The sequence below is a fragment of the Moschus berezovskii genome, chromosome 7 (assembly GCF_049115385.1).
Source record: "Moschus berezovskii isolate FMDL1 chromosome 7, NW_MosBer_1.0, whole genome shotgun sequence".
In the NCBI taxonomy this organism is placed as follows: domain Eukaryota; kingdom Metazoa; phylum Chordata; class Mammalia; order Artiodactyla; family Moschidae; genus Moschus; species Moschus berezovskii.
The window spans coordinates 76,816,810-76,843,695 of record NC_142466.1 but is presented as its reverse complement, the minus strand read 5'-3'; the positions used below and the strand labels follow the sequence as shown (position 1 = coordinate 76,843,695).

Here is a 26,886-nt window from a genome sequence, read left to right as displayed (position 1 = left end):
CCCCTTGGGTTGTGTGGGAGTGTTGTGAGGTAAGGGGGTGCCTGCAGGCTCAAGTGTGCAAGGCATCCGTATCTGTGTGTGCCCGAGTGTGAAATCACATTCTCAGGGGCCCTGGAATCAAGGCAGGAAGGGCAGCCGGCGAGGCCAGGTGTCCTGGCTATGCAACGGCCCCAGACCCACACCTGGACGATGTGCGCCCAGCACCACCCCCCCTCCACCGCCACCCCCACATCCCAGACAGCCTCTGGCACAGGACATTGGCTGTAACACTTTCGGTTTATTGGCTGGGGTGCCCTGGTGTGGCTGACCAGCCGCTGGGCCTGAGAGAAGCCCTGTCTTGATGCCCCCACCCACTCCCCTTCATCCTCCCACCGCTACCGCATGTGGCTCCTGTGGGACATGCACGGAAATTCGCGCCCCAGGAAACAGGGGGAGGTGGGGGCTTCAAACAAAACCAAATCAGGGGAGGGAGAGGGGTGGGAGACGTACATCGCAATGAAGATATGCCACTGGCTATACACAATAGGGTGCATGGAGATGGGTGGGGAAGGTGGGCGGGTCCTCACACACCGGGCTGGGCCCCCAGAGAGGAATGGCCACTTCAAGTGTCTCAGGGCAAGCTCTGGCTCCCTGGCCCTGGCCCCTCGCTCCCAGGGTTGGGGGCGAGGGAGGAAGGGATCGTGGGGCAGCAGCTCATGCAGGAGTCCAGTGCCCCACCTCCCGAGGACAGCTTCACTGGGACTGTCAGCCCGCAGGTCCTGGCACCAGGGGACAGGGACACGGTTCCCACTCTCTGCCTGCCCCCCGCTGTCCGGCTCAGGTGACCGAGGGCAGCAGGCCTCCCATCCCTGCCGTGTGAGGGCAGCGGTCACTTTCTGCTGTGTAGAGTGTCCTGGAACTTCGTGCTGGTGTACCGCAGGTGGAAGCCTTTTTTGGTGATGGTGTCATCAGAGTGGAATTTCACCAGAACAGAGTCGCCTGCCGAGTACACCTCCTCAGGAGGCTGTCAGAGGAAAGGGGTGGGCATGAGGCTGAGGACCAGGGGCTGGGACTGCCATTTCCCTCCCCCAGTTCTCCTGCTATAAGGGAGGCGGGTGGCTCCAGACTCCCACTAGGCTCCCCCAGTGCCTTGACGCAGGAGGAAGACTCTTGTGAGCTGGAGTTTAATGGGGCATTTGGAGTAGGGGGAGGGCTTCCCAGGTGGCTCTGGGGGTAAAGAATCTGCATGCCAATGCAGGAGACATGGGTGTGATCTCTGGGTTGGGAGGCTTCCCAGAGGAAGGCATGGCAACCCACTGCAGCATTCTTGCCTGGAGACTCCCATGGACAGAGGAGCCTGGCAGTCCACAGTCCAATGCATTACAAAGAATCAGACATGACTGAGGCGACTTAGCATGCACACTGGAGTAGGGGAGGTACCGGGGGCTGGTCTTAAGTTCAGAGTCACACTTCCATTCCGTACCCAGTGCCTAACTAGTTAGTTGTGATGTCTCAGGCAATGCACCGCCCCTCTCTGGGCCTCACTCCGCTCAAAAGCAAACAGGAAGGAGCAAATGCTCTCTGCTCTCCAAATCTAGAAAGGTGGGTGGAGGTGGCAGGGGTGGAGGAGACAAATAAGAGGATGGCTGTGACAGGGTTTTGCAAAGGGATCTGCAAAGGGAGTAATGTGCCAGCTGCCTTCTTGCAATCCAGCTGTCTCTTGGAGAAGACAGGACAGCTGGGTCCCCCAGACCTGGACTTGGCCTCTCCCCTCCTCCCCTCTTCAGATGCGGGCCATGGTGGGCTCCAGACGATGCCCCTTCCGAGTCTCCTGCAAGCCCCTCCTCGCCTCTGTGTGCAGCGCTTAGAGTGGCAGCCGCCCATGGAGCATCAGCACACGGAGGCCCTGGCCCTTGAGGTGTGGAAAGGATCATTTCTGAGAACCTTGGGGCTATTTCCAGCAACCATGCCAGGAAGTCTTGACGGAACTGGGTTCCCTCCCCAGTCCCCTCCCGCTGGCTCCAGCCTGATGCCAGTCTCTGCAAGAAGCCACCTGGGGACACCCGATTTGGTGTGTGACTCACCCGAAGGTGTCAGGTCAAGGGAGATGCAAAGGGCAAAGTGGGGAGGGGGCACTCAATTGGTAGCCCAGGTATCCAGAGCGGCTAAGCCCGGCCGGCAAGGGGGCTGTGGCTCCATGTCCCCATCCCCCCAACCCTGTTCCAGTCCTGTCCAGCCTTTGCCAGTTGACAAAGGCTGAAGCTCTGCTCCTAAGGGGAGACTGCACTGGCCAATGCTGGGTCCAGCAGCTGCTGCAGCTCCTGGGAAGATTAACCCTTTCTGGGGTACCCAGGCTGTCCTAGAGCACAGCCATGAGAGGCAGGGGAGCAAGAAGTGATGGGCAGGAGGGCATGTCTGAGTGTACATATGGGTATGAGTACATGTGCCAGTGTGTGTGGGTATGTCGAATGGGGAGGGGAAGATGGCATTCTCTGAAGGAAGAGAGGATTAAAAAAGAAAAGAAAAGAAAAGAAAACACCAAAGAATTCACAGGCTCTGCCTGGAGAAAATAAATCCACCTCTGTGGTTTTCCTGTGACCTTAGTTAAAACCCCATCAAGGAAATTCTTGCCCACTGCCTCTGAAAGTACCATTTTATGGACCAAGAAATGATGCTCAGTGTCTGCTTGGACAGCAGCACCAATATGCTTCGGGACCAGCTGGCCTGTCACCAAGAAGAGAAACTGGCAGGGGAAGAGATGAGGGTATTGTTATGGCTCAGCCAGGATGACTGCCTAGCGCGGCTCAGCTCAGCCCTGGGCCCTGGCTCTTGCCCCAGCCTCTGCCCTCATTCCGGGCCCTGCTCAGCTGCTTCTGGACCAGGGCAAGGGAATGAGGGGGCAGAGGGAACTCCAACCTCCTCCCCCAATGAAAACCACCTTGGAGACCCGACTGAAGTGGTGCTGAGCAGGCTTGGGTCAGGGTGGGGTCTATCCCAGAGGCTGCAGGAACCTCAGTGTCAGCCAGAAAGGACCTTGTTTCCTGGTGGGGATGGCCCAGGGCCAGGTGGACCTTTGTGAGCTGGGAGACCTACCAGGCTTGACCTCTGGCTCCTGGAAAGTGCCAGGCACGGGCTGCTGCACACGTCCACAGAGGCACTGGGTCCCTGCACTGGGGTGAGAGGGGTGGGGAGTGTGGGGGCCTCACCCCTGAGCCACAGTAGCGTCCCAGCCTGGGGGCAGTGCTGTCATAGCCGTCGAAGAGCTCCATGTAGTCATAGCCGCAGTCGGTCTCCTCTTCCACCTCAAAGGTCTGGAACACCAGCTCCACGCCGTAGCCCTCCTCGGCTACGATGACCCACTCACAGTCCACTCCCCCCGGGTAGTTGTTGTCGCCAAACTGGGCGTGGGAGTAAAGGTCTTTGGTCTTCACCTCTGCCCGAACCTGGCCACCGCACTCTAGGGGGAGGAGGGGGACACAAGGTCAGCCGCTGGCCCAGGGCACAGTCGTGGCCCAGGCACTGTCCCTCCCCACGTGCAGCCCTCCTGGCCGGATGGAGGCCCTGGGACAGCGCCACATGGCTAGAGATAGGTGGGTTTGGATCCAGCCCAGGACTTGGCCTGGAACTAGTGCTCAGCTGCTCTTTCTCTGGAGAGATGCCCACAGAGGCCCGGGGATGCAGCGGGTGAAAGGCCGCTCTCCGTGGAGGCCCCAGGGAGGATGCACTTGTTGAAAGAGAACGTTGCTAATTTGCTCCAGCTGATAGCTGTCATGGAAGAATGAGGGCTCTGTGACGCCAGAGCTCCTGTTCTTAAGCGAGAAGATGTCCATCTGGGTTTTATGTGAAAACTCCTAACTTTTAAATGTTGGCTCGGCTTTTTTAAAAAACACAATGTGGGCCAAACATAGCAGCTCTGAGAGCCATATGGAGTTCCGGGCCTCCAGTGTGTGACCCTGTGCTGGGAGGGGCTGACGAGGTCAAGGCCATCCGTGTACACCTTCTCTGAATGTCCTCTGGCCTCCAGGACACCTGGGCTCACGGTGGGGGTTGGGGGGAGGGAGGGAAGTAGGTGGGCATGGCCTGAGCTGAAAGGAAGGAGGGGAGGCTGTGGATCCGTCAGTTCTGGGACCTCCCCAACAGGTAGCTTAAGACTCCAAGAAGCCTGCCAAGCCCCCAGAGGCCACGGCTGGCCTGACATCCCAGGCCTCGCAGGACCAGACTATAGCCTTTCTCTGTAGCCACACCATCCCCAGTTCACTGCTCTCATCACATGGCCATTGCTCTGGCCATACTACATGACCTGCATTCACTGTGTACACCCAGAGCTATCTGGGGTTGTGGCTGTGATTGGGCTTCTCCCCCGCCTGCAACGACCCATCATCTCACACCCAGAGCAAGGCCCTGATCGTGTTTTGTCTTCTGTTGGAATTATCTGTCTGGGTCCCGTCTCACCCCCAGGCTGCGGGTTCCCAGGTGGGCAAGGTGAAGGGCTCATGGCTGATTCACTTCCCCATGGCCCTCTGAGTCCCCTGCAGGGGACCAGGGCTCATAAAAAGTGGTTGAATAAATGAACGAGTAAATGCAGAGCAAATCCCTCAAGGACTGAGGTGTGTCTGCTTCGTTCATTTTGTGACCCACACTCAGGATGCTGTCACATACATGCTGCATGTTAATGAATGTCTGCAGGATGAATGAACAAGTAGATCTGGGGGGTGGACTGTGGGTGGGCTACTGCACAGTCAAGTGTCCTGCCACCAGGGACTCCGGAGATTCCCTCCCCATCTCTGGCTTCTCTACCCCTTGTTACTGCCCTGTTTTCTGACCTTCACACCCCAAATCAGGACTTCCCCTCCTTTGCCCAGAAGGCTTATTTTGTTTTCGGTAAGATTTTTAAAAATATTCAGTAAATATTTTTTGAGGCCAAGAACTAATCCAGTTGGTACAAAGACAGCAGGGCCAAGACAGAAAATTCCTGCTCTGTGAAGGTTTACCTCTAGGGGGGCAAGGAGAGTAGATAATAAGCAAGTAAACAAATATATAAGATAATTCCAGTTGGTGAAAATAAGCACGTTGGTGAAAATAAAGCTGAATGATATTAAAATAAAAGGAAGAGGGCGTTGCGTTATATTAGATGGGCAGGGAAGGTCTCTATACTGAGAAGGCATTTGAGCTGAGTCTTCAAATAATGAGATAAAGCAGTGATTCAAGGGAAGATGATTTTAGGTGTTTCAAGCCAAAGAACAGAAATCGGCTTAATAGCCTTCAGGACATGCTGTCTCCCCACCTGGCCAGGGGCTGGGCCTGTCTGTGTCTTCAGGAGCTATTTGTAAACCCCCCATCCAAGCCCCTGGTCTGCATTTGAGACCAGAATCAGCAGATGCCTCCAGAACAAATGACTGCATGAGGGCACCTGGCCTGCAGCGGGCTCACCTGTGGAGTGGGACGCCTGGAAGCCCTTCCTCTGCACGGAGTTGTCAGAGTAGAAGCGCAGGAACATGCGGTTGCCAGTGGCCAGGACAGGCTCGGGCTTCTTGCTCCCGCAGAAGCGGCCCAGGACAGGGGCCTTGGAGTCACGCCCATCATACACCTCCAGGTGGTCGTAGGCACACTCAGGCTGGGACTCGATGTCCATCTCCATAAAGGTCTGGAGGGTGTGAGGGAGAACAGAGAATTAGGAATATGGCCAAGGGCAGGAGACGTGGGCAACAAACCAACACCTCTGGACCCCAGTTCAGGGACAGCAGGACAGTGGCCGCTGCTGGTGGATAGGGAGAGGGAGGACCTAGGAATGGGCAATGGCAGGCCTACCCCAACATGATGCTGGGGAAAGGGCCTCTGTTCAGGCCAGACTTGCAGTTCCCGCAGGGATGTTGGCCCTGTGGGCTTAGCCAGTCACCAGCCTAAGGGGCTCTGAGTGACGTGAGGCTTTGCAGCTGACGGGAAATAGGTGATGGGCAGATGGCATGGAGGAGCAGGCCTGGGAGTGGCACCTTACCAGCTTGACCCGATGCCCAGGGGTGCTAGAGATGGCCCAGGTACACTCCTTCTTGCTGGGGTACTTGTCAGGCCAGTTGGGACTGGTGATGGTGCCGCTGCTGGATGTCACCTTGTGGTCACAGCCCGCTGTGGGGAGGTGAGGCAGGGAAGGGGATCAGTGGGGACTCCTGGGTTCTAATGGCCCCTATGAAGAAAGGAAGGAAGCCGTTTCCTCCCTCCCACCCCCTCCTTTCTTGCTTCTCCTGTCTTCCACTTAGAAATGAGCTGAAGGCTCACACGACTTGTTTTCTATTCAGCCATCCAGCCTGGGGAAATCTGGCTGCTTAGTTTCAAGCTGGACTCGCCTGGCAGCATCTATGGAAGCAGCCCTCCCAGGTACCTCGTGGACCTTTGAGGCCATCGACCACACCTCCTCTCCCCCCTGTGAAGTCAGCATCCTCTGATCTCCTGCCATGCTTCCATATTCACAGAAGACCTTGGCACCTGACTCAGTTCTCTCCACTCCACTCCTGCCACCATCCTAGGTGACGTCAGCAAACACGTGGATGGTCCACCCACATGCTGGCCTCTCCTGACCTTCTCAGTTCTGTGAGTTCTCACTTCCTTCCCCACAAGGCTCTGCCATCACCCACAAATTCTCAGTGCTGGGGGCCACCTCTCATTCTTCCAGGGCGCTCAGCGCCAGCGCACCCCCCTCCCCCGTTTCCCTTAATACCTTGTCAACTTTACAAAGACCAACATGGTGTTGATCCTTCTGGTTCCTCCCAATACTTCCTCCTGGGTTTACTTACCTTGCTTCTCTATCAGCTGGACCACATGGCCCATCACCCCGATTGCTCACTAATGGCCATGCTTGAACTGTGCCATCTTGGAAAATCTCACTTGTGGTCTCTAAGTGTGGCTGGGCCCCCACTGCTTGGTATTCTTTGGACTCACCCTTCACCAGCTCCATCTCTCACCTCCTCATCTACAGCTCCAAACCTTTGGCCCTCTCCTCAACTCCCAGCTCCCTTTCCCAGCAGACCACCTCACCTCTTGCCTCCTGGGGAAAGGTAGAGTCTGAAAATATGAACAACTTCAACCTCCTGACCCCTACCTGCAAACTCACCTTTCCACTCACCTTCCCTCCTGCCTCATCTCAGAGAAGGTGCCCCTCCTCCTGGGCAGGAGTAGATTTTCTTTCATGAGCTGGAGCTCACTGCTTCCCACCATCTGGGCACCTCTGTATCACACGTTACCCACGCTCGCTCTCTCTGCTAGCTCGTCCAGCCCACGAACCTTCCTACACTTTGCCCATCCTAAAACAACACTCCCCTCTGACTACCATCCCTCTTATCTCCCTTTTCTTCAAGAAAACATGCTATGTCACGTTCTCACTAATCATGACTCCTTGATCCATGGCAATCTGCTTTCTGCCTTGGAAAAGCACAGCCTCACAACTCCAACTAAAACGATGATGCTCTTCATTCGTTATCATCCAGCCTGACAGGTCCCTCTGAGGAAAGCCAGTGCACTGCTGTGATGAGAAGGAAAAAGGGGTGGGTGGCGTGCAGCCCACAGAGCTGTGCCTAGAGGCTCATAGGATGAATGCAAGGCCACCAGGGTACAGAGAGAGCAGGGCCCTCACAGGCAGTGTGGGGTCGCTGGTCTCCACGTTTGAGCTATGAGCTGCTTCTGTTACTAATCTTCAGCTTTCCTTGTCCACACTCACTATCTCCCCACATCTACTGGTATTCCCCGCCCTCTAATTTACTTCCACACCTGCTTCTCTTCCCAGCTAGACAGCATTCTCCTCGAGAGCAGAGGGGTCCCCATCTTTAATTCCCCACAGAACTTTGCATAGCGCTGCACCCTATGCAGGGGGTCAGGAAATACTGATTTGTTCCTAGCTTATCACTTGAGTAAGGAACCATATGTGCTTCTCAAGTGACTCAGAGCCACACACAGGCTACCCTCCCAGGAATGTTATACCTGCTCCTGCTCTCCTGCTGACGCTGGTGCGGAAGGTTCCTTAGCAAAACCTCCATTTTCACAGAGAGCACAGAGATGGCATGCAGTTTAGAACCAGCATCAGAAGAAGGTCCTCCCCCCAGCTAAAAGATGCGGGGGCTCCGTGAGTCAGTGGAACTCCGTATCTGGGAGCCTGAAGTGACGGGGTGGAAAGCCCTGGAGTGTCCACTCGGTGCTTCAGCTATGTGTATTCTCACTGGCAGTTTATTTACGGGCACCTTGGTTGTCCACACAGTGACGGTGAGAAGAGGCATCTGCCGGGCCCCGTGCTAAGTGCTCAAAGCAAGGGCTCAAAAGCTTAGGGCCATCTCATGGGTGAGACAGTTGAACTCAGAGGGGTGAAGGGACTGGCCCAAGGGCACACAGACACTCAAGGTCAAAGGCGAGTCTGTGTGGTGTAGCTGGGGACAGTGCGTCGCCAGCTGGCATGGGCCACAGTGGTATTGACCACAGGGAGCAGGCCGGGGTTGTATTGTGTACAAAGAAGAGGTACCACGTGATATGGGAGAGGACGCGAGAACTGTTTTTGAGATTCTGCAGAGCCTCAATGTCAGGGAGGCAGCAGCCCTGTTCTAGGTGTTCCCAGGGGTCAGAGTAAGTGACCAATAATGGTGACACACACGATTGTGCCTGCTACAAGCCGGGCACTTCTTGGAGCACATCAGTGTCGCTGCCCACCAGGCAGCACCTACGAGCAAATCCAGGCGTGGGGGAGGGACTCAGTGGCTCAGGGCCCACAGCTGGCTAAGAGGTGGGGCTGGGCCAGGCAGCCTGGCTCCAGAGCCCAGCTCTTCACTACTGTCCCAGCTCACCTCCCTGACAGAGGGAGGCTGGAACAAAGAGACACCCCTGAACATGGATTTGAAGGAGCGCTAGTTACCAGATCAGCCTGACAACAGGGCCTGGGGGTAGCCGCAAGCCCCCCGCCTCCATAAGTGTGTGTGGCTTGGATGTTGCTGGTGGAGGGAGGAGCGTGGAAGGCGAAACGAGGTGACCTCAGAGGTCACTCAGCTTCTTGAGTCCAAACAGAGGCCAAGGGAGATGGCACCTCTGAGCCCTTTCCGCAGTCTCGGTTCTCAGGCTGCCAGCTGGCCATGGGCACTCGGGCCACTTACCTTCCTTGCAGTCATGCTTGTTGTCGTGGAGGACGAAGCCACTGCGACACTGGCACTCATAGCTGCCGAAGGTGTTGACGCAGTCCTGCTGGCAGCCGCCGTTGTCCTTGGAGCACTCGTCCTTGTCTGCAGGGGAGCAAGCAAGGGAGGACCGGTCTGTGCACAGGCCAAGGGCAGTGGCACCCCGAGGGAAGTGGGGGGCCTGGCCGGGTGTCCTCCCCACCCTGGGGGAGGCAGGGCAGGGAGCAGAGGTCAAGGCGATGGTGGGGGTCCGGGGCACTGCCTCATGCAGAGCCAGCTGAGAGGGCCCAGCTGTGCGGAGAGAAAGTTGAAATGGATGGAGGGAGGGTTGGGGTCTGGAGCTGACCGGCATGGGCACCCTCTACCATTACCTGCTTACTGGACAGACGGACAAGTGGAAAAACAGACACATGGACAAGCAGACTGCAAGAGAAAGGAGCAGGACGCAGGGGTCCCTCTTTTACTTCACAACAGGAAATGTCACAGACACCATCAAAACGGGAGGGGGCGGGGGGCAAGGAGGGGCCCCTGTCCATGTGAGGGGGGTGGGGGCGAGGAGAGCACCAGTTCTGTCCGGCCAGAGGGAGGTGGGCCGGCAAGGCCGAGCGGAGGTGGGGGTGGGCGGCCGCAAAGCCCCCAGCCCATTCCGTCCAAGGTGAGGTTCCTGAGTAACAAAGAGTCCGGGAGGCCAGGCCGGCCTCACTGGGGGGTCCGGTTTCTTTTCTGCACTCGGAATTTGAGCTGGTGGGGGCGTCCCCGGGGGGGCTGCAGAGCTGGCCTCTTTTCTGAAACGAGAGAGAGAAGGAGAAAAGGGACCAGGGGGGTGGAGGGCAGGGGCCAGGGAGGGAGAGCAGTGAAAACCAGGCCTGGCTCCAAGGGGGGGGTCCACGGGCGGGGCAAGGGGCAGGGGGGGCCAGCGGGACACACATGCAGGATGGCCATGTCCGGCGCAGCCAGGTCACGGAGGGGCAGCGGGGCATGGGGGAGGCACAGCGACAGGGGGATGGGTGGAAGGAAGCCTGCGGCAGGGACAAGGCCTGCGTGTGAGGGAGAGGCCGCACGCTGGGGAAGGACACTAAAGTCTGGCAGAGGGGAGCGGTCCACGGGAAGGGGCCTGACCCAGAGCTTGGCTCTGTTCTGGTGAGGCAGTCACAGAGTATGTTACAGACAGACACACACTCACATCAACACAGTAACAGACACAGGAGCCCTCACCCTGCACTGTCCTCCCGATCCGGCAGCACAGACACCCACCCACAGGGACACACACACACATATGTGCATAGGACACACACCAGCCCCTCTCACACAGACACCACATGCACACACATCGGCCATCAGCCACCTGTGCACGTGTGCACACGCAAACAGACGCTGGCTGCTCACTCCTCACATGTGAGGAAGCACACACAGGGGCAAACAGGGGGGCACAGCTGCCCTCAAGGCCCTGCAGGTGGGTACAAACAGAGACACACTCTAATGCAGAGACCCCCGGGCTGATCAGCGACCTGCAGAGGGTTCATACATTCAGCTGCTCTGGCTCGGGTGGGTCTGCACATGCGCACTCCCATGAACACAGAAACTGATACACGGAGGGACACGTGGTCACAGGCACGCTGTACGTCACACACACGTTTTCCAGTTTCTCCGCAGTCATTTTGGGCACTCGGTGCCTGGCATGGAGGCAGGCATTCAGGGAAGGGTGTCGTGAGATGAACACAAGAATTTCAGAGATGAATCCCAAGCTAGAAAGATGCCCACTGGCACTCACATGGCCAGGCGAGGTCTGTGACAACAGACCTGTCCTTGGTCTCCCTTGGGAGAAGGGCCTGAGGGCTGGAGAATGGACTCGGAGGTAGCCCTGCTTATCCCCTCTCAGGCCAAGAAGGATCCACAAAAACCCAAGGACAAGAGGTGGGGTCGCCAAGTCCTTCCCCAGGTCGCCTAAGTTAGAGAACCGTGGGGACCCTGAATGAGGGCCCTGTGGAAGCTGCCTTTGCACAAGCCCTGTGAAAATGTGGGGGTGGTGAGCACCCTACAACCCATCCTGGGAGTTCACTGAGGAACACACTGGTGACCCTATGCTGGGAGCTTCAGGGGTTGCAGCTCCATGGAGTGAGCAAAGATTTTCCTGAAATTGACCCTCAAACCTTCCTCGTATTTCCCCTAAATACCAAGTATGATGCCTGGCACATTGTAGGGGTCAAACAGATACTTGCCCAGTGAAAAACTGTGTGGGAGAGTGTGGCTGAGTGTGGCAGTGAGAGCCGTGAGCCCCGAGGAGGGCCTGCTACAGTGCCTGGGGCGGGGCTCTGGCATGGTGGTGGTGGGGGTGGCCTCTCCTGGGAGCCAAGAATGCAGGTTGCAAGAAGGGCAGGAGCAGGGGTGGACACAGGCTGGGACAAGGAGATGGCACTCACCCTCCAGTGCCAAATGCCCCGGAAGGTGGCTGGGATCACACTGAAGGTCTTCAGGCTCTCTCTTCTTCTTGCCTTATGGTCTCCTTGCTGGGTGTCCCAAAGTCCAAACAGCCCCTCTCCTGGGCGGCCAGAGTCAGGTGCCCCAGGGGGTCCTGAGGGCTGAACCTTGATGCCCAGTGGCGAGGGTCCTCTGCAGGTTTCTTGTGCAAAGGGGCATTGCATGTGTGCGTGCATGTGTGTGTGTGTGTGCACGTGCATCTATGCAGGGCTGAGGGTGGGGTGCACACTGTGGTGTGCCAGGGCAGGGCAGCAACCATGGGGGGAGAGCCCTGGGCTCTAGGTCTGACAGATGCAGTACTGACCCCCCCACCGACCCCAAGACTAGAGCAACAGAAGGGCAGCAAGAGACAAGAGTAAGCAGGTAATGGTTTCTCTGGCGCCGAGCCCACCCCTGAGTATAGATGTTACATCCCCTCGGCCCTCTGGTGAGCACCTTGAGGAGTTCTGGGGGTGTCCCCAGGGAAGAGAGGGATTTGCATTGCGGGGTGGTCTCAGCCAGCAGTGGGGCCAGGGCTGGGGGCACTGTATGCAGAGCAGGGTGGCTGGCCGTGCCAAGCGGGGAACCAGTGCCCAGGGGCAGTGCATGGCATCCAGTGGGGTAGGCAAGGGTGCAGGGCAGCCACAGGGGGCTCAAGGATGCAGGACTCCAGGCAGAGGAGGGGAAAAGGAAGGTGGCAGGGACCCGGCCAGGGGCTTCTGGCCTTTCTGCACCCATGCCCGGCCCACTACGTGTGCAAAGGACCCCTGGGCCACTCCAGCCAGTCCATGCCCCCCACCCCCCACACTCTCTCCCACCCTAAACACTGTTGGTGCCCCAGGTCCTACTGCCTCCAGAAGACTACCAGCCTCCTCCCAGCCTAGCCCCGGGTGAAGGACTGGGGGTTACCAAAGCAGGGGAGAGGTGTCTGGGGACCCCTGGAGGTCCCTGCTCAGAGAGGCTGGGCAGGTGCTCTGACTACCATTGAGTCTGCCTGGAAATGGGGCCATCAAAGGGACTGACCCCTAGCCTTACATGTGGCAGCTTTCAACAGACAAGTGCTGATTGGATCTGAGTCGCCCCACTGTGGGCCTTGGGGGAGCAGGGAGGCTTTAGGGTTGATGCGAGGGGATCCTCAACTCTTGTGAAGCCCCCAGCATAACCCCACTTGGCACATGCAGGGTCTGATTAAAGATCCAACCACTGCCAGATAATCTGCCCCGCAGTCCAACACAAACACCCTCCTCCTCTGCCTGGGGCAGTGTCCACCTCACTGCGCTCCCTGTTCCCAGGGCTTGCCCTCTCTTGGGGCTCCTAAGCCCTGGAGCGCCCTCTCCCTTCCTTTCTGCAGGTCTATGTACTGCCCGGCCTCAGGGTGGCTCCCATACTGCTCTGAGGGCTTAGGGATAGAGGCGTTCAGGCAGGAAGAGGCTGGCCTGGTGGTGGAGGGCTGGTGGGGGGAGCAGGGGACAGACCGTGCCGCCCGGCACCGGAGGGGCTGGGGAGTGCAGGGGCTGCAGCGGCAGTAAGAAGGGGGGGGTGGGCCCGAAGCAGGGCAGCCCAGGGTTACCTGAGAAAAAGTGGGCCTTGAAGCCCTTTTTGGAGACCGTATTGTCGGACTTGAACTCCACACGCATGTTGTTGTACTGGGAGGTGATGACCTCAGGCTTCTCGGAGCCACAGAACTTGCCGTGCAGTTTGGAGTCGGCCGTGAGTCCACTGCGCACCTCCACAAAGTCGTACTTGCACACCTGTGGGGCAGTACAGCTCCAGGCCACGTCCTCCAGGAAGCCACTCCTGACCACCCCCACCTAGGGAGGCTCCTTGTTCTGTGGGTCCTTTCGCCTTTGCTATGTATGTGCTCAGTCATGTCTGACTCTTTGCAACCCCACAGACTGTAGCCAGCCAGGCTCCTCTGTCCATGGGATTTCCCAGGCAAGAATACTTGGGAGTGGGTTGCCATACCCTCCTCCAGGGGATCTTCCCAACTCAAGGATCAAACCCGCGTCTCTTGTGTCTCCTGTATGGGTAGGCGGGTTCTTTACCACTAGTGCCACCTGGGAAACCCACATTTCTTTTGCAGCATCTAATAATTAAAAAATGGTGCCACCCCCGCCCCATCAGCTCCTCCTGTGCTCCCCACACAAGCCCCCAGCCCCATCTCTCTCCAAAGGCATCCGGACTCCATGTCCTTTATTCCCATGTGCCACATGCTCCGTGGCCTTCAGGGCCCTCCTCTCTGAGCCCCACTGCTTCCCTGAGGTGCTCTCCATTTCCACATTCCTGGAGTGTTTCTTTCAGAGGGTAGGAAGCAGGCACTGAGCCGAGCTCCCACACCTCGGACCTCTCTCAGTCTCCTCAGCCCCTGGGGTGGGCACTTACGTCATTGCCCTCGGTCTCAAAGAAGTCGAACTGCAGGGAAATGCGGTACTGGGTGGGCGCCACCAGCTGCCAGATGCAGTTTTTGTTAGGGGGGTACTCCTTGGGCCAGCCCGGGCTGGTGATGGAGCCATTGAGCTTGGTGAGGAATCCACCACAGGCAGCTGGGGGCACAAGGAAGGCAGTGTCACCCCCCAGGAGTCTCGGCTCTAGAGAAAGGGCATGAACACGGGCTGGGGTGCATGAAGGAGGAAGGAAGGATTTGTGGATTCCCCCAGCCCAAGGAGGGGGCTTGTGTCTGGTCTCTCTGGGGTGGAGGTGAAGGATGCAGGGTGAGGGGGTGTCTTCAGAGTAGAGGGAGTTGAGGAGTTGTGTGGTCATTTCTGTTTTCTCTGCGAGAGAACAGGCCAGGCACTTGCTTCAGCAGGGGGTGGGCTCCAGAAAGGCAGTGCAAGCGGGCAGAAAGTGCTGGGAGGGAGGCAGAGGGGACTGGCAGCGGGCGGGGAAGACAGGGAGGACTGGAAGGATAACAAGGAGGGCTGGGAGGTGGGGACCAGGAGGCAGGGAGAAGGGGCTGCTCTGAGGTGAGCAGAGAGAAGCCGGCAGCAAGATCAGGCTGAGCTGGAGTCAGTTAGCCAGATAGGGTTTCACTAGCCTCCTGGGAACATTTATAATGAGAGGCTGAAACTCAGTGCCTGACCAAGAACTGCCAAATGGTGGATCACCACCTTCTGGTGGGTGATGAAATCAATCAAGATCAGCATTTAAAAAGAAGAACAAGAATGAAAACAAAACAAAACCGAAGTACATCACACCTGGTCACAGTGTGTTCTAGGGGACTGAAATATACGATGTATTCCTCATCAACCAGTGGTGACCAAAGTGTCAGGGAATCCTAGTTTTTCCAGAAAAAGGGCTGTCCTAGGGGCATAAGAGACCTGGGCTGGAGGGTTTGGAAGGGGATAGGGCACAGGGTCCTGGGTGGTCTGGGGGCACTCACCCTCACAGCGGCGCTTGTCGGGGGCCAGCTCGTACCCAGGGTCACAGCTGCACTTGTAGCTACCCAGGGTGTTGAGACACCGCTGCTCACAGCCCCCGCGGTTGGGCCGAGAGCACTCGTCCACCTCTGTGGTCAGAAAGCAAGGGTGTCAGTGACTCCCAGTCTGGGGTCCAGGGCCCTCTTCCTCCTGCCCTCTGCTTGAGAGTCAAGCCCAGGGTCCCTCAAGCTGCTGAGACCACCCCTAGCCCCATTCCAAAGGGAAGAAGTCAGTTGTGACCTTCCTTTGTCCACTCAGCTCCGAGGACAAGGGCTTCCCTGCCCCACCCGGCCTTCCACGGCTGCTCAGAACGCCACCTGGTCTCAAGGGCATCCAGCTGAAGACAGCCCCTGAAGGAAGGGACAGATGGAGCCCATGGAGCCTTCCTTCTGACCACACTAGCTGGGCTGGTAGCCACCTTCATTCACTGCTGTCTCTCCTGTGCCATCCCTGGCTGAGTACTATTCTTGCATCTCTCCTTCAATCCCTACATGAAGCTTGTGATGGAGGGGCTGTTGCTGTCCCCAGCTTAACACAAGGAAAGGAAGTTTGGGCAGAATGCCCTCAATGCCCAGAATCACACCGATAAAAAGTCCATGCTGTCTTGCCTCCTCCCTGAGCTCCTATGGCACTTCCTGCCTCTGCCTCTCACCAACATCCCTTCTGCACAAACGTGTGGACTCTTCAATTCAATTATGTCAACTCTTAGTTGAGCACCTACCATTTATCGGCTAGGTGTGGCATTTACTCATATGTAATTATTCACTGGGACCTTTCCTGCCTGGTTAGGACATAATTTCAAGGACAGGGCGCCAGGGTCTACACATCTCTAGAAGTGTGTTGAGTGAATGAATGAGGTGGGAATGAAGCCACAGCAGCACAATTCACAATAGCTAAGGTGTCCACTGATGGATTAGAGTAAGGAAATCTGATCTGGACACACAGTGGAATACTATTCAGCCTTAAAAAAGAGGGAACTTCTGCCATACGCAACAACACAGGTGAACCTTTGGGACATTATGTTAAAATAAGCCAGTCACAGAAAGTTAAAATGTGCATGATTCCATTCACATGAGGTATCAAAAACAGTCAAATTCATAAAATTAAAGAGTGGAATGGTGAGTGCCAGGGGATGAGGGGTGGGGAGTCACAACTCAGAGGGCATAAAGTTTCAGTCAAGGGACTTCCCTGGTGGTCCAGTGGCTCAGATGGTAAAGAATCCGCCTGCAAAGCCGGAGATTCAGGTTCAATCCCTGGGTCGGGAAGATCCCCTGGGAAAGGGAATGGCAACCCACTCCAGTATTCTTGCCTGGAGAATCCCATGGACAGAGGAACCTGGAGGACTACCCAGTCCATGGGGTCACAGAGTCAGACGTGACTGAGTGATAACACTAATCCAGTGGTTAAGACTCCGAGTTTCCACTGGAGGGGGCATGGGTTGGGTTCAATCCCTGGATGGGGAACTTAAGATCTGCCATGCCATGCAGTGCAGCGAAAAAAATAAATTTAAAATCATTTTTTAAAGAAGTTTCAGTCAGGCTGACAGAGCTGCACAGCACCATACCTGTGCTGAACTGTACACTCAGTTGTGTTCCGAGTGTAGCTCTCACGCTAAGTGTTCTTACCACAAACAAATAAAATTAAGAAAAAGAAGGACCAAAGAGGATGGTTTGGCCACAGGGGTGGGCCTGGTGGGGCAGCGGGGAAGGAGGCACCTTTGAAAAAGTTGACGGCAAAGCCAGCCTTGTTAATGGACCCGTCGGAGACGAACTTGAGCCAGAGGCGGCTGGACGTGCTCTTGATGTCGTCGGGCTTCTCGTAGCCGCAGTAGCGCCCGATGAGGGTGCTGCTCTCGCTGTGCCCGTCCCGCACTTCCAGGTAGTCATAGGCGCAGCTGTCGTGGCGCTCGATCTGGGGGAGGAGGTGGGAGGCTCATCGGCAAGAGGAGCCCTGGCGGCCCAGACCCAAGCCCTGAAAGCCCTCAGGAGGTGGGCCCCATCCTGGGGGCGGTCCCTGACCCACCTCAAAGGACTGGAAGGTGAGGCCCACGTGGAAGCCCTCAGACACCTGGATCCGCCAGACACAGACTTTGCTGGGCCGGTAGTCATCTGGGTAATTGGGCGATTGGATGTGGCCATTGTCCTTTTTCACATCTCCCCCGCAGATGGCTTTGGGGACAAGGGACGAGGTGGGGAAGAGGGGAGTGTTGGTCAGAATGCTCTGAGCGCCTCTTTCCTTCTTCCAGTCCCGACCACGTCCCCCAGCCTCCTGGGGTCCCAGGCCCCCGCCGATCCCATTGGGATTTCTGCTTCCTCCCTCAAGGGGCCTTGGCCTCACCCCTGGGGTGCCAGGAGGGAGTGGCTCTAGGGTGTCCAGGGACCCCACCTCCAACTCCCCTCTCCCCTTGCCTCGGTACCTTCATAGACCGCAAAGAAGCCCTTCCCGACCCAGTTGCTGCTGCTGCGGAATTCAACCCAGAGGCGGCTGTCGGTGGAGACGATGGGCTCGGGGAGTTTGCCCCCGCAGAAGCGACCTGCACAGATGGGGCGGACAGAGGGCAGGGAGGCTCAAGTGAGGCCTCCTCCCTTCTTGCCCCAGGGCCGCAACTCCAGGGAGCCCACCCCATCTCTGCGGGTGGGTGCTGGACCCTGGTCTCCCCTTGATGCACATTCTCAAGACCACACACACTCCAGCTGGCCTGCATCTGATCCAAGATCCAGGATGGCCTTGAAGAGCCAGAGGCCACTCTAGAAGATTTCATGCACTTAAGGGAAAGGATAGGAAGAAGTCTGTGTTTTGGAGGAAAGAGGATTCCTCACCATAACCAATGGTGTTGTTGTTTAGTCACTAAGTCATGTCCGACTCTTTGCGATCCCATGGACTATAGCCCTCCAGGCTCCTCTGTCCATGGGATTCTCTACGCAAGAATGCTAGAGTGGGGTGCCACTCCCTTCTCCAGGGGATCTTCCCAATCCAGGGATCGAACCCACATCTCCAGCACTATAGGCGGATTCTTTACCACGGAGACACCAGGGAAGCCCATAACCAAGGATACCTGTGTTTTATTTATTGACACTTTTTAAAAAGAGCATTATCATCGTTACCTATCTTTTCTTACTTGCTATCCATGCTAACAAGCAATAACCAAAAGCAAACACAGCTTTCTTTGGCTATGACAAAATGTTGTCATTTGCTCAAATGTGGAGGGGGTGGGCTGCCATCAGTTCAGTTCAGTTCAGTCGCTCAGTCGTATCCGACTCTCCGCGACCGGGGCTGCCATAGGAGCCCAAATAAACCCCCGAATCCAGGAACTGGGCAGAAAATGCATTCTTTGACATAAAACCTGACAAGAATCCACGTAAGCGGGTGAGGTTGGCCATCTGTGAAATCCTTTGTAGTCAAGAATCAACTTGGGATGATTTGTGTGTTCCTAGTAAGATGGGTGTTTTCCCAACTTTTGGCAGCGGATGGAGGGTGCTGCCCTAGGAATGCAAGTTGTGAAAAAGAAACTGCAATCTTGGAAACATTCACACTTTCGTAGCAGGAAGTATCATAAAGACAGCTGCTTTGGGTGACTAATAAGAAATAGGCCAACATCAGAAACAAACCGGGGGGGAGGGGAGAGATGGTTAGTGAGAACTTGTCAGCCTGCTTCAGGCACAAGCTACGGGGCAGAGGTTCTAAAGCTAAGCAGCGGTCCTGAGCCACTTAGGATCAGGTCCAGATCAGAGAAGGAAAATTCAGGTAGCCCCTCAGGCTCTATGTCCATCACAGGATCTTCTGTCCTGTGGTTCTGACCCACCCATCCCCCACTTACCCACTCCCCCACCCCCACCGCCCTACCCCAAGACAAAGCATCCTGTGCAAACAAGTTTGGGCCATTGTGCCAGGAACGCAGGCCTCCATGATGCACCAGGCTACATTGTGGGCACCCTCAGGCCACATCTCACAAACAAGAAACAGAGCCTCTGACATTGCCCAGATGAGCAAGAGAGCCTGGAGTTGAGAAGATGGGCCTGTCCATCTCCCTCTATTACCTGGTGTGACCCCCCATCATGTACACTGATAAGCCATCATCTGCGAGAAGCCCAGAAGCCCATACGAAGGTCTCCACGAGGTCCAGACTAGGGAAGGGACTTGCCCAAAGTCACGCACTTCACGAGGGAGTTAGCAGCACTGACCGCACCAGGACTCCTGGCCTCCACGCCACGGTGCTGCCCTTGGCCAGGTGTTGGTGTCAGGGAGGATGCAGGCTGTGATGTGAGCAATTATACCAAGGGTTCGACTGTGGAGTGGGCAAGGCGAGGCTGGGGCCCGTACCTCGAAGGGGCGCCTTCCTCCAGAAGCCATCTCGGACCTCCACGTAGTCGTACCAGCACAGACGGCTACGGTACAGGTCCATGGACGTGAAGTTCAGAATGATCTGGGGAAATGGGGGAGGAAGAAGGTTACACTGCTGCCCATGCTTCACTGGCCTCACCCATCAGTCCCATGACCGCTGCCTGCCTTGTAAGGCCATCTGCCATGGGTTATAAATAGTTAAAAGTTCCAGAACTTCCGTGATGGTTCAGTGATTAAAGAATCTGCCTGCCAATGCAAGGGACATGGGTTCAATCCCTGGTCCGGGAAGATCCCACACACCACAGAGCAACAAAAGCTCGTGCACCACGATTACTGAGTCTGCATGCTGCAACCACTGAAGCCTTCACACTCTAAAGCCTGTGCTCTGCAACAAGAGAAGCCACTGCAGTGAGAAGCCTGGGCATCGCAACAGAGTAGCCCCCGCTTGCCATGACTAGAGAGAAAGCCAGTGCTCAGCAACAAAGACCCCAGCGAAGCCAAAAATAAATTTTAAAAAAATAGTTAAGAGTTCCAAAAAGGAGCTCCTGGCACAGAAATGTCCCTCCTTCCCAGCCATCTGCCAGTTCTAGTCAGCATTCTTCCCAGACATCCCAGGCCAGGCCTCACTTAAAATGCACGACCTCACTGAATATATGTTTGAAATCCAGGGTCTCATTTTACTGATCTCCTTAGTTAAGGAGCCGTTGCTTAGGGTTACACAAACCTAGCTCTTCTCGTGGTCAACTTAAATAATATAAATTACAACATCTTTAGAGGGAAGAGGTCTCCTTGGTGATAGGAAGGGCCCAGGACAGCATTTGGGTACTGGGGGGTCTGAATGGGAATGCAGAGTCCAGAGAGGAAGAGCAGAGGTCACCTATGATCACATATTTATTAAATTCTGGTCTTGAGCAGGGGTCATGCTGACCGCTGAGGAGAGCATCAGGTCTGTATGCCTCCCGTGAATGGGTTTAAGATACTCAACTATACAATATAGTTGAGTATACACACACACACACACATCTCTATCAAGGAAATTAGGACTTAGAAGAATAAGCCATGCATGAAAAAATCACCTAATGAGGGACTTCCCTGGGGTCCAGTGGTTAAAAATCCTCCCTGAAATGAAAGGGGACGCAAGTTCGATCCCTGGCAGGGGAACTAAGATCCCACATGCCTCAGAGGAACTGAGCCCGTGTGCCACAACTATTGAGCCTGCAGGCCACAACTAGAGAGTCTGTGTGCTACAGTGAAAGATCCCACCTGCTGGAACAGACCTGAGGCAGCCAAACAAATCATTAAAAAAAAAAAAGCAAAATGTTAAAAAGATCACTGAGTGAAAAACTCAGGCCCCAGTCATTTCAGACTGGGTTTGAATCTCATCTCTGCATTTCCTGCTGTGAGTCCTTGGGTAAATCACTTGACCTCTCTGAACCTCAGTTACCTAGTATGTAAAACGAGGAAAGACATCTCACCCTGACACAGCCCTTCATGGGTACAGGCACTGCCCTAAGCACCTTCTGCACATAAACTCATTTCGTCCTTTGAACTCATCAAAAGTTCACCTAATATTGGAGGGACCTCTAACACCTTGGTAACTACCGAGTCTCTCTAGTAGGTGGGCTCATGAACAGGTAGAGAAGCACACTTTCTTGCTTAGTAGTTTCCGGAGCTTGCTGTACTTTCTGAGTCTAACCAGCAAGGACTCCAGAGACTGCCCCCCTGCCCATCTGCAAGGCATGTGCAGTGAGCATGCGAAGTTCCGAGGGGCCCACCTGTTAGGTGAGAACTAGGTTCCCTGCTAGAGGAGAAAGGGACAAGGGAGTCCGTCTCCCCTCTGGCTCCCTGCAATGTTAGAGGCAGACAGAGTGGAGGCTGGACTGAAAAAGATCCCATAGCTTCCAAGATGGCTGAGATGATAAAGAATCCACCTGCAATGCAGAAGACCCAATCTGGATCCCTGGGTCAGGAATGTCAGGAAGATCCCCTGGAGAAGGGAATGGCAACCCACTCCAGTATTCTTGCCTGGGAAATTCCATGGACAGAGGAGCCTGGCGGCTACAGTCCATGGGGCTGCAAAGAGTCAGACAGGACTGAGCGACTCACACACAGAGTGGAGGCTGGAATGAAAAAGACCCCACAGCAGGCGCTGGCAGCTGCTGTCTGCAGCCAAGGTCAATGCTACCACTGGGCAAGAAGAGCTCCTGTTTCATGGTGACCTTAGCACCAAGCCCGTCAGAACTCCTCATGATTTCCCCATCGACTTGCATGATCCTTGCCATTTCCTGACCTCTGCATTCCCTGCCTTCCTCTCCCACCCTCTCTCTGCCCCTTCCCAGACAACACATCATGCCCTAAATCTCGTCAACATCCACAATCTCAAACCCAGGGACCCCATTCTCCGTCCATGAGGCCCAATCTTTCCTCACTCCCTCCCTCTGTGCATAGAGCCCAATCCTTCCAATTCACTACAACCTTCAATCTCAGTCCAGCATATTTTCACTGCTTTTCACCCCAATTTATTCACATGTCATCCTGACCTAGCTTGGAATACATGGTCCACCTTTCATCTTTTCTTTTGATTCATACATGAGTTTAAATATGTTTGTGTTGGGGAGGCTTTCATTAACTTTGCTGCTTTGCTGTAATCAAGTGGGATTACAAGAGGTAATCAAGTGAGATCATGAAAAGTATAGTATACTACTCTTTTTTTTTTGGACACACTGCACAGGCTTCCCAGGTGGAGCTAGTGGTAACGAACCTGCCTGCCAATGCAGAGGATATAAGAGGGTTCAATCCCTGGGTTGGGAAGATCCCCTGGAGGAGGGCATGGCAATCCACTCCAATATTCTTGCCTGGAAAATTCCACGGATAGAGGAGCCTGGTGGGCTACAGTCCATGGGGTCACGAAGAATTGGACATGACTGAGTTCACACATACAGCCTGCAGGATCTCAGTTCTCTGACCAGAAACTGAACCTGGGCCATGACAGCGAGAGCCTGGAACCCTAACCAGGCTACCAGGGAATCCTTCAAAAGCACACAATATTACTCTTGATGAGGATGATAAAAAAAATCATCATCGGGAGTATCATTATGATAAAAAGACAACTCCTGGCATTTTGAAAAACCGAAGTTGAAAATCTGTTCCAGCTCCTGCTCTAGAGCCAGCATCTTATTACCCAATATTTTATCTTTTCAGAAAATGACCAGCAAACTAGTACAGCCACTATGGAGAACAGTGTGGAGATTCCTCAAAAAACTGGAACTAGAACTGCCATATGATCCAGCAATCGCACTCCTGGGCATACACACCGAGGAAACCAGAATTGAAAGAGACATGTGTACTCCAATGTTCATTGCAGCACTGTTTATAATAGCCAGGACATGGAAGCAACCTAGATGTCCATCTGCAGACAAATGGATAAGAAAGCTTTGGTACATATACACAATGGAGTATTACTCAGCCATTAAAATGCATTTGAATCAGTTCTAATGAGGTGGATGAAACTAGAGCCTATTATACAGAGTGAAGTAAGCCAGAAAGAAAAACACCAATACAATATACTAACGCATATATATGGAATTTAGAAAGATGCAAATGATAACCCTGTATACGAGACAGCAAAAGAGACACAGATGTATAGAACAGTTTTTGGGACTCTGTGGGAGAGGGTGAGGGTGGGATGGTTTGGGAGAATGGCATTGAAACATGTATGTTGTCATATGTGAAATGAATCGCCAGTTCAGGGTCGATGCATGTTACAGGATGCTCGGGGCTGGTATGCGGGGATGACCCAGATGGAGGATAAGGGGAGGAGGGAGGTGGGAGGGGGGTTCGGGAGGGGGAACTCATGTCAATGTATGGCAAAACCAAGCAATATAATATTGTAAAATAATTAGCCTCAAACAAAAATAAAAGAAAATGACCAAATGTGACCACAGAGGAAGTTTAATTCATTATGGAATCCTCGGTGCATGGCACATAGTCATTGCTTAGGAAATATTTCTTGACCAGAAGTTTGCTTTCTAGAATTTGTTCTATAGAGAAACGTACCTCAGTGTATAAAGACATAAGTTTCAAGGTGTTTATTTTTGTAGTAATGAAAGGTTGGAAAAACTTAGATCAGCATCCATCAAGAAATCTGCAGGGTGGGCTTCCCTGGTGGCTCAGTCATAAAGAATCCTCCTCCCAATGCAGGAAACATGGATTCAGTCCCTGGTCTGGGAGGATCCCACAAGCTGAGGAACAACCTAGCCCAGTCACCACAACTATTCTGCCTGTGCTCCAGAGCAGGGAAGCACAGCTACGGAGTCCACATGCCACGAGACTGAAGCCTGCACACCTTGAACCCATGCTCTGCAGTGAGAGAAATCACTGTAATGAGAACTATTCTGCCTGTGCTCCAGAGCAGGGAACCACAGCTACGGAGTCCACACGCCACGAGACTGAAGCCTGCACACCTCGAACCCACACTCTGCAGTGAGAGAAATCACTGTAATGAGAAGCCTATGCACGGCAACTAGAGAGCAGCCCCCATTCGCTGTAGCTAGAGAAAAGCCCGTGCGCAGCAACGAAGACCCAGCACAGTCAAAATAAATAAAAATGAAATTATATATAAAAAAAGAGACCTGCAGGGGGTGATTAAATAATTAAATTGGCCAAGCAGCCTCAAAAGTGATTGAGGTAGATAATATATGTGCTGACATAGACCGATGACCATGATTTACTGTTGAGTGAAAGGCAAGTTACAGAAGACCACACACACACACACTAGAAGTGTCTCGGAGGACATCCCAAGTGTTACCAATGCTTAGTCATCTCTGAGGAGTGGCATTCAGAGGATAATCAAGGGGAGAAAGTTTACTTTTTACATTAGGCATTTCTATATTGCTCAAAATTTTAATGACATGTATATGTTATCTTTAATATCTAGCACACAACAAAAATATCTTTTAAAGAGTTGCTGGATGGGGCTTCCCTGGTGGTCCAGTGGTTAAGAATCCGCCTGCCAATGCAGGGGACACGGGTTCGATCCCTGGTCTGGGAAGATTCCACATGCAATGGAGCAACTAAACCCAAGAGTCACATCTACTGAAGCCCAGGCTCTGCAACTAGAGAAGCCACCACAATGAAAAGCCCATGCTCTGCAACTAGAGAAAGCCCACGTGCAGCAACGAAGACCCACCATGGCCAACAAAGAAAATAAATAAATCTTTAAAAAAAAAAAAAAAAGAGTGACTGGATGGAAGAAGGAATGCAGAGGGCCAAGTGAGGGCTTCTTGGCTCCTAAACTTACTCTTAACCACTACTCCACGTGGCTTCTCTAAGCCTGCCAATCAAGTCTGCTCAGCAGCTGCACAGAGAACAGCAGCCACTTTCCCTTCTTCCCTGGAAACAACTATGACTCTGTCCAGGACGGATGCATTCAGGACCCCAAAAAAGAAACCACGCCCAGCTGGCAGACCTCTACAGGGCCCACCTGAGACCTTCCACGGGCAAGAGGAAGCAGAGGTCACCTCAAGTCAGAGGAAGAGACCGGGGCTGGTGGTCAGGCGCATCTCACAGGGAGGCGCAGCCGTGGCTATATTGAGACCGGAGGTGTCTAATTAAGAGTTGTAACGACTTCTGTCGTGTGGAAACAGCTGTGCTCTGGTGGCAGAGGCACTGCCCTTTGCCAAGGAAAACCTGGCCAGCTCTGCCACTTCCTGCTGGTGACTCTGGCCCGGTGCCTGACTTTGGGTCTCGCTGTCTCTGTCTGAAAAATGGAGGCAATCATAAGGATTCCACTGGGGAGTCGTGGGGAAAATGCAATAGGGGTGCAGAGTCCCCATGTGAACCCTGCATGTGGGAAGTATTCCTCATGCGTGTTCGGTGGTCTCAGAGAGGAACTGGGAGAACAGATCAATCCTCGGAGACCAGTTGGCTGGCCTCAGTCAAACCTTAGGCCCATCATTGAACTCCTCTGTTTCCTTATTTGTAAGATGGTAATGGTAATAGTGAGCTTCCCTGGTGGCTCAGCAGTAAAGAATCCACCTGCCAATGCAGAAGACGTGCATTCAATCCACGGGTCAGGAAGATTCCCCTGGAGGAAGAAATGGCAACCCACCCCAGTATTCTTGCCTAGGAAATCCCATGGATGGAGGAGCCTGGTGGGCTACAGTCCATGGGGTCACAAAGGAATCGGATAGGACTTAGTGACTAAACAACAATGACAACAACAAATGGTAATAGTACCTGCCTCATAAAGTTTAGGCGGAGAAGGCAATGGCAAGCCACTCCAGTACTCTTGCCTAGAAAATCCCATGGATGGAGGAGCCTGGTAGGCTGCAGTCCGTGGGGTCGCTAAGGGTCGGACACGACTGAGCGACTTCACTTTCACTTTTCACTTTCACACATTGGAGAAGGAAATGGCAACCCACTCCAGTGTTCTTGCCTGGAGAATCCCAGGGACGGGGGAGCCTGGTGGGCTTCTGTCTATGGTGTCGCACAGAGTCGGACACGACTGAAGTGACTTAGCTGCAGCAGCAGCATAAAGTTTAGGGGAATTAAATTATTACATGTAAAATTTAAGACCTTGTCTGACACCGGGGTCAAACATACGTGTATCCATATGGTAGTGTATGCCATTCAGTATATGTGGATTTCACTCCTAGTGTTGAGTTTAGATAGTCTGATATTTGGGTCACAGGATGGTCCACACCAGAATCCAGGAAAATAGAGGGAGGCAATTGAGGCACCCAGGGAAGTTGACTAGGGCTTATTCATTAATAGATCAGGACTACAGAATGACACTTGCTTCCCAGGTGGCACAGTGGTGAAGAATCCACCTGCCAATGCAGGAGGGATGGGTTTGATCCCTGGGTCGGGAAGATCTTCTGGAGTAGGAAATGGCAACTCACTCCAGTATTCTTGTCTGGAAAATTTCAGGGACAAAAGAGCCTGGCAGGCTAGTCCATGGGGTCACAAAAGTCAGACATGACTGAGCACACACACACACACACAGAATGATACTAGCAGCTAACACTGAATTCCTACTATGTTTAAGCAGTGCCCTAAGCACTTTATGTACATTAACTTGTTTAACCCTTGTATCAACCCCATGAGGGAGGTACTATCACCAGGCCCATTTTACAGATGGGGAAACAAAGGCTCAGAGAGCGTAAGCAACCTCCCCAACATCATACATCCAGTAATGAGCAGAGCTGAGGGACTTTCCTGATGGTCCAGTGGCTAAGACACTGTGTTCCCAAAGCAGGGTGCCTGGGTTCGATTTCTGGTTGGGGAACTAGATCCCACATGCTGCAACTAAAGATCCCACATGCCAAAACTAAGACCAGGCACAGCCAAATAAATAAAAATAAACATATATATTAATTTTAGAATTGCAGTGCTAGAGAAGATGCTTGAGAGTCCCTTGGACAGAAAGATCAAACCAGTCATCCTAAAGGAAATCAACCTTGAACATTCATCGGAAGGACTGATGGTGAAGCAGAAGCTCCAATACTTTGGCCCCCTGATGTGGAGAGCTGACTCACCGGACAAGGCCC

The 26,886-nt window shown here is 54.1% G+C and overlaps 1 protein-coding gene across 5 annotated transcripts in view; it reads right to left on the bottom strand.

The window, feature by feature from the left end:
• Nucleotides 1-257: 257 nt before the first annotated feature.
• BMP1 (bone morphogenetic protein 1) overlaps nucleotides 258-26,886 on the bottom strand; it is a 47,353-nt gene continuing 20,724 nt past the window's right edge. Inside the window, exons 9-20 of one of the 5 annotated variants that reach the window (XM_055427173.2) lie at nucleotides 19,316-19,418; nucleotides 17,412-17,528; nucleotides 17,018-17,163; nucleotides 16,711-16,906; nucleotides 14,959-15,084; nucleotides 13,962-14,167; nucleotides 13,150-13,330; nucleotides 9,102-9,227; nucleotides 5,975-6,102; nucleotides 5,410-5,623; nucleotides 3,073-3,436; nucleotides 258-1,003 (exon numbers count right to left, since the gene is read on the bottom strand). In XM_055427173.2, the coding sequence (XP_055283148.2) occupies nucleotides 961-1,003; nucleotides 3,073-3,436; nucleotides 5,410-5,623; nucleotides 5,975-6,102; nucleotides 9,102-9,227; nucleotides 13,150-13,330; nucleotides 13,962-14,167; nucleotides 14,959-15,084; nucleotides 16,711-16,906; nucleotides 17,018-17,163; nucleotides 17,412-17,528; nucleotides 19,316-19,418 (1,950 nt within the window). In that variant the 3' untranslated portion in view covers nucleotides 258-960. The other 4 variants (XM_055427175.2, XM_055427174.2, XM_055427176.2 and 1 more) reach the window with 4 other exon arrangements.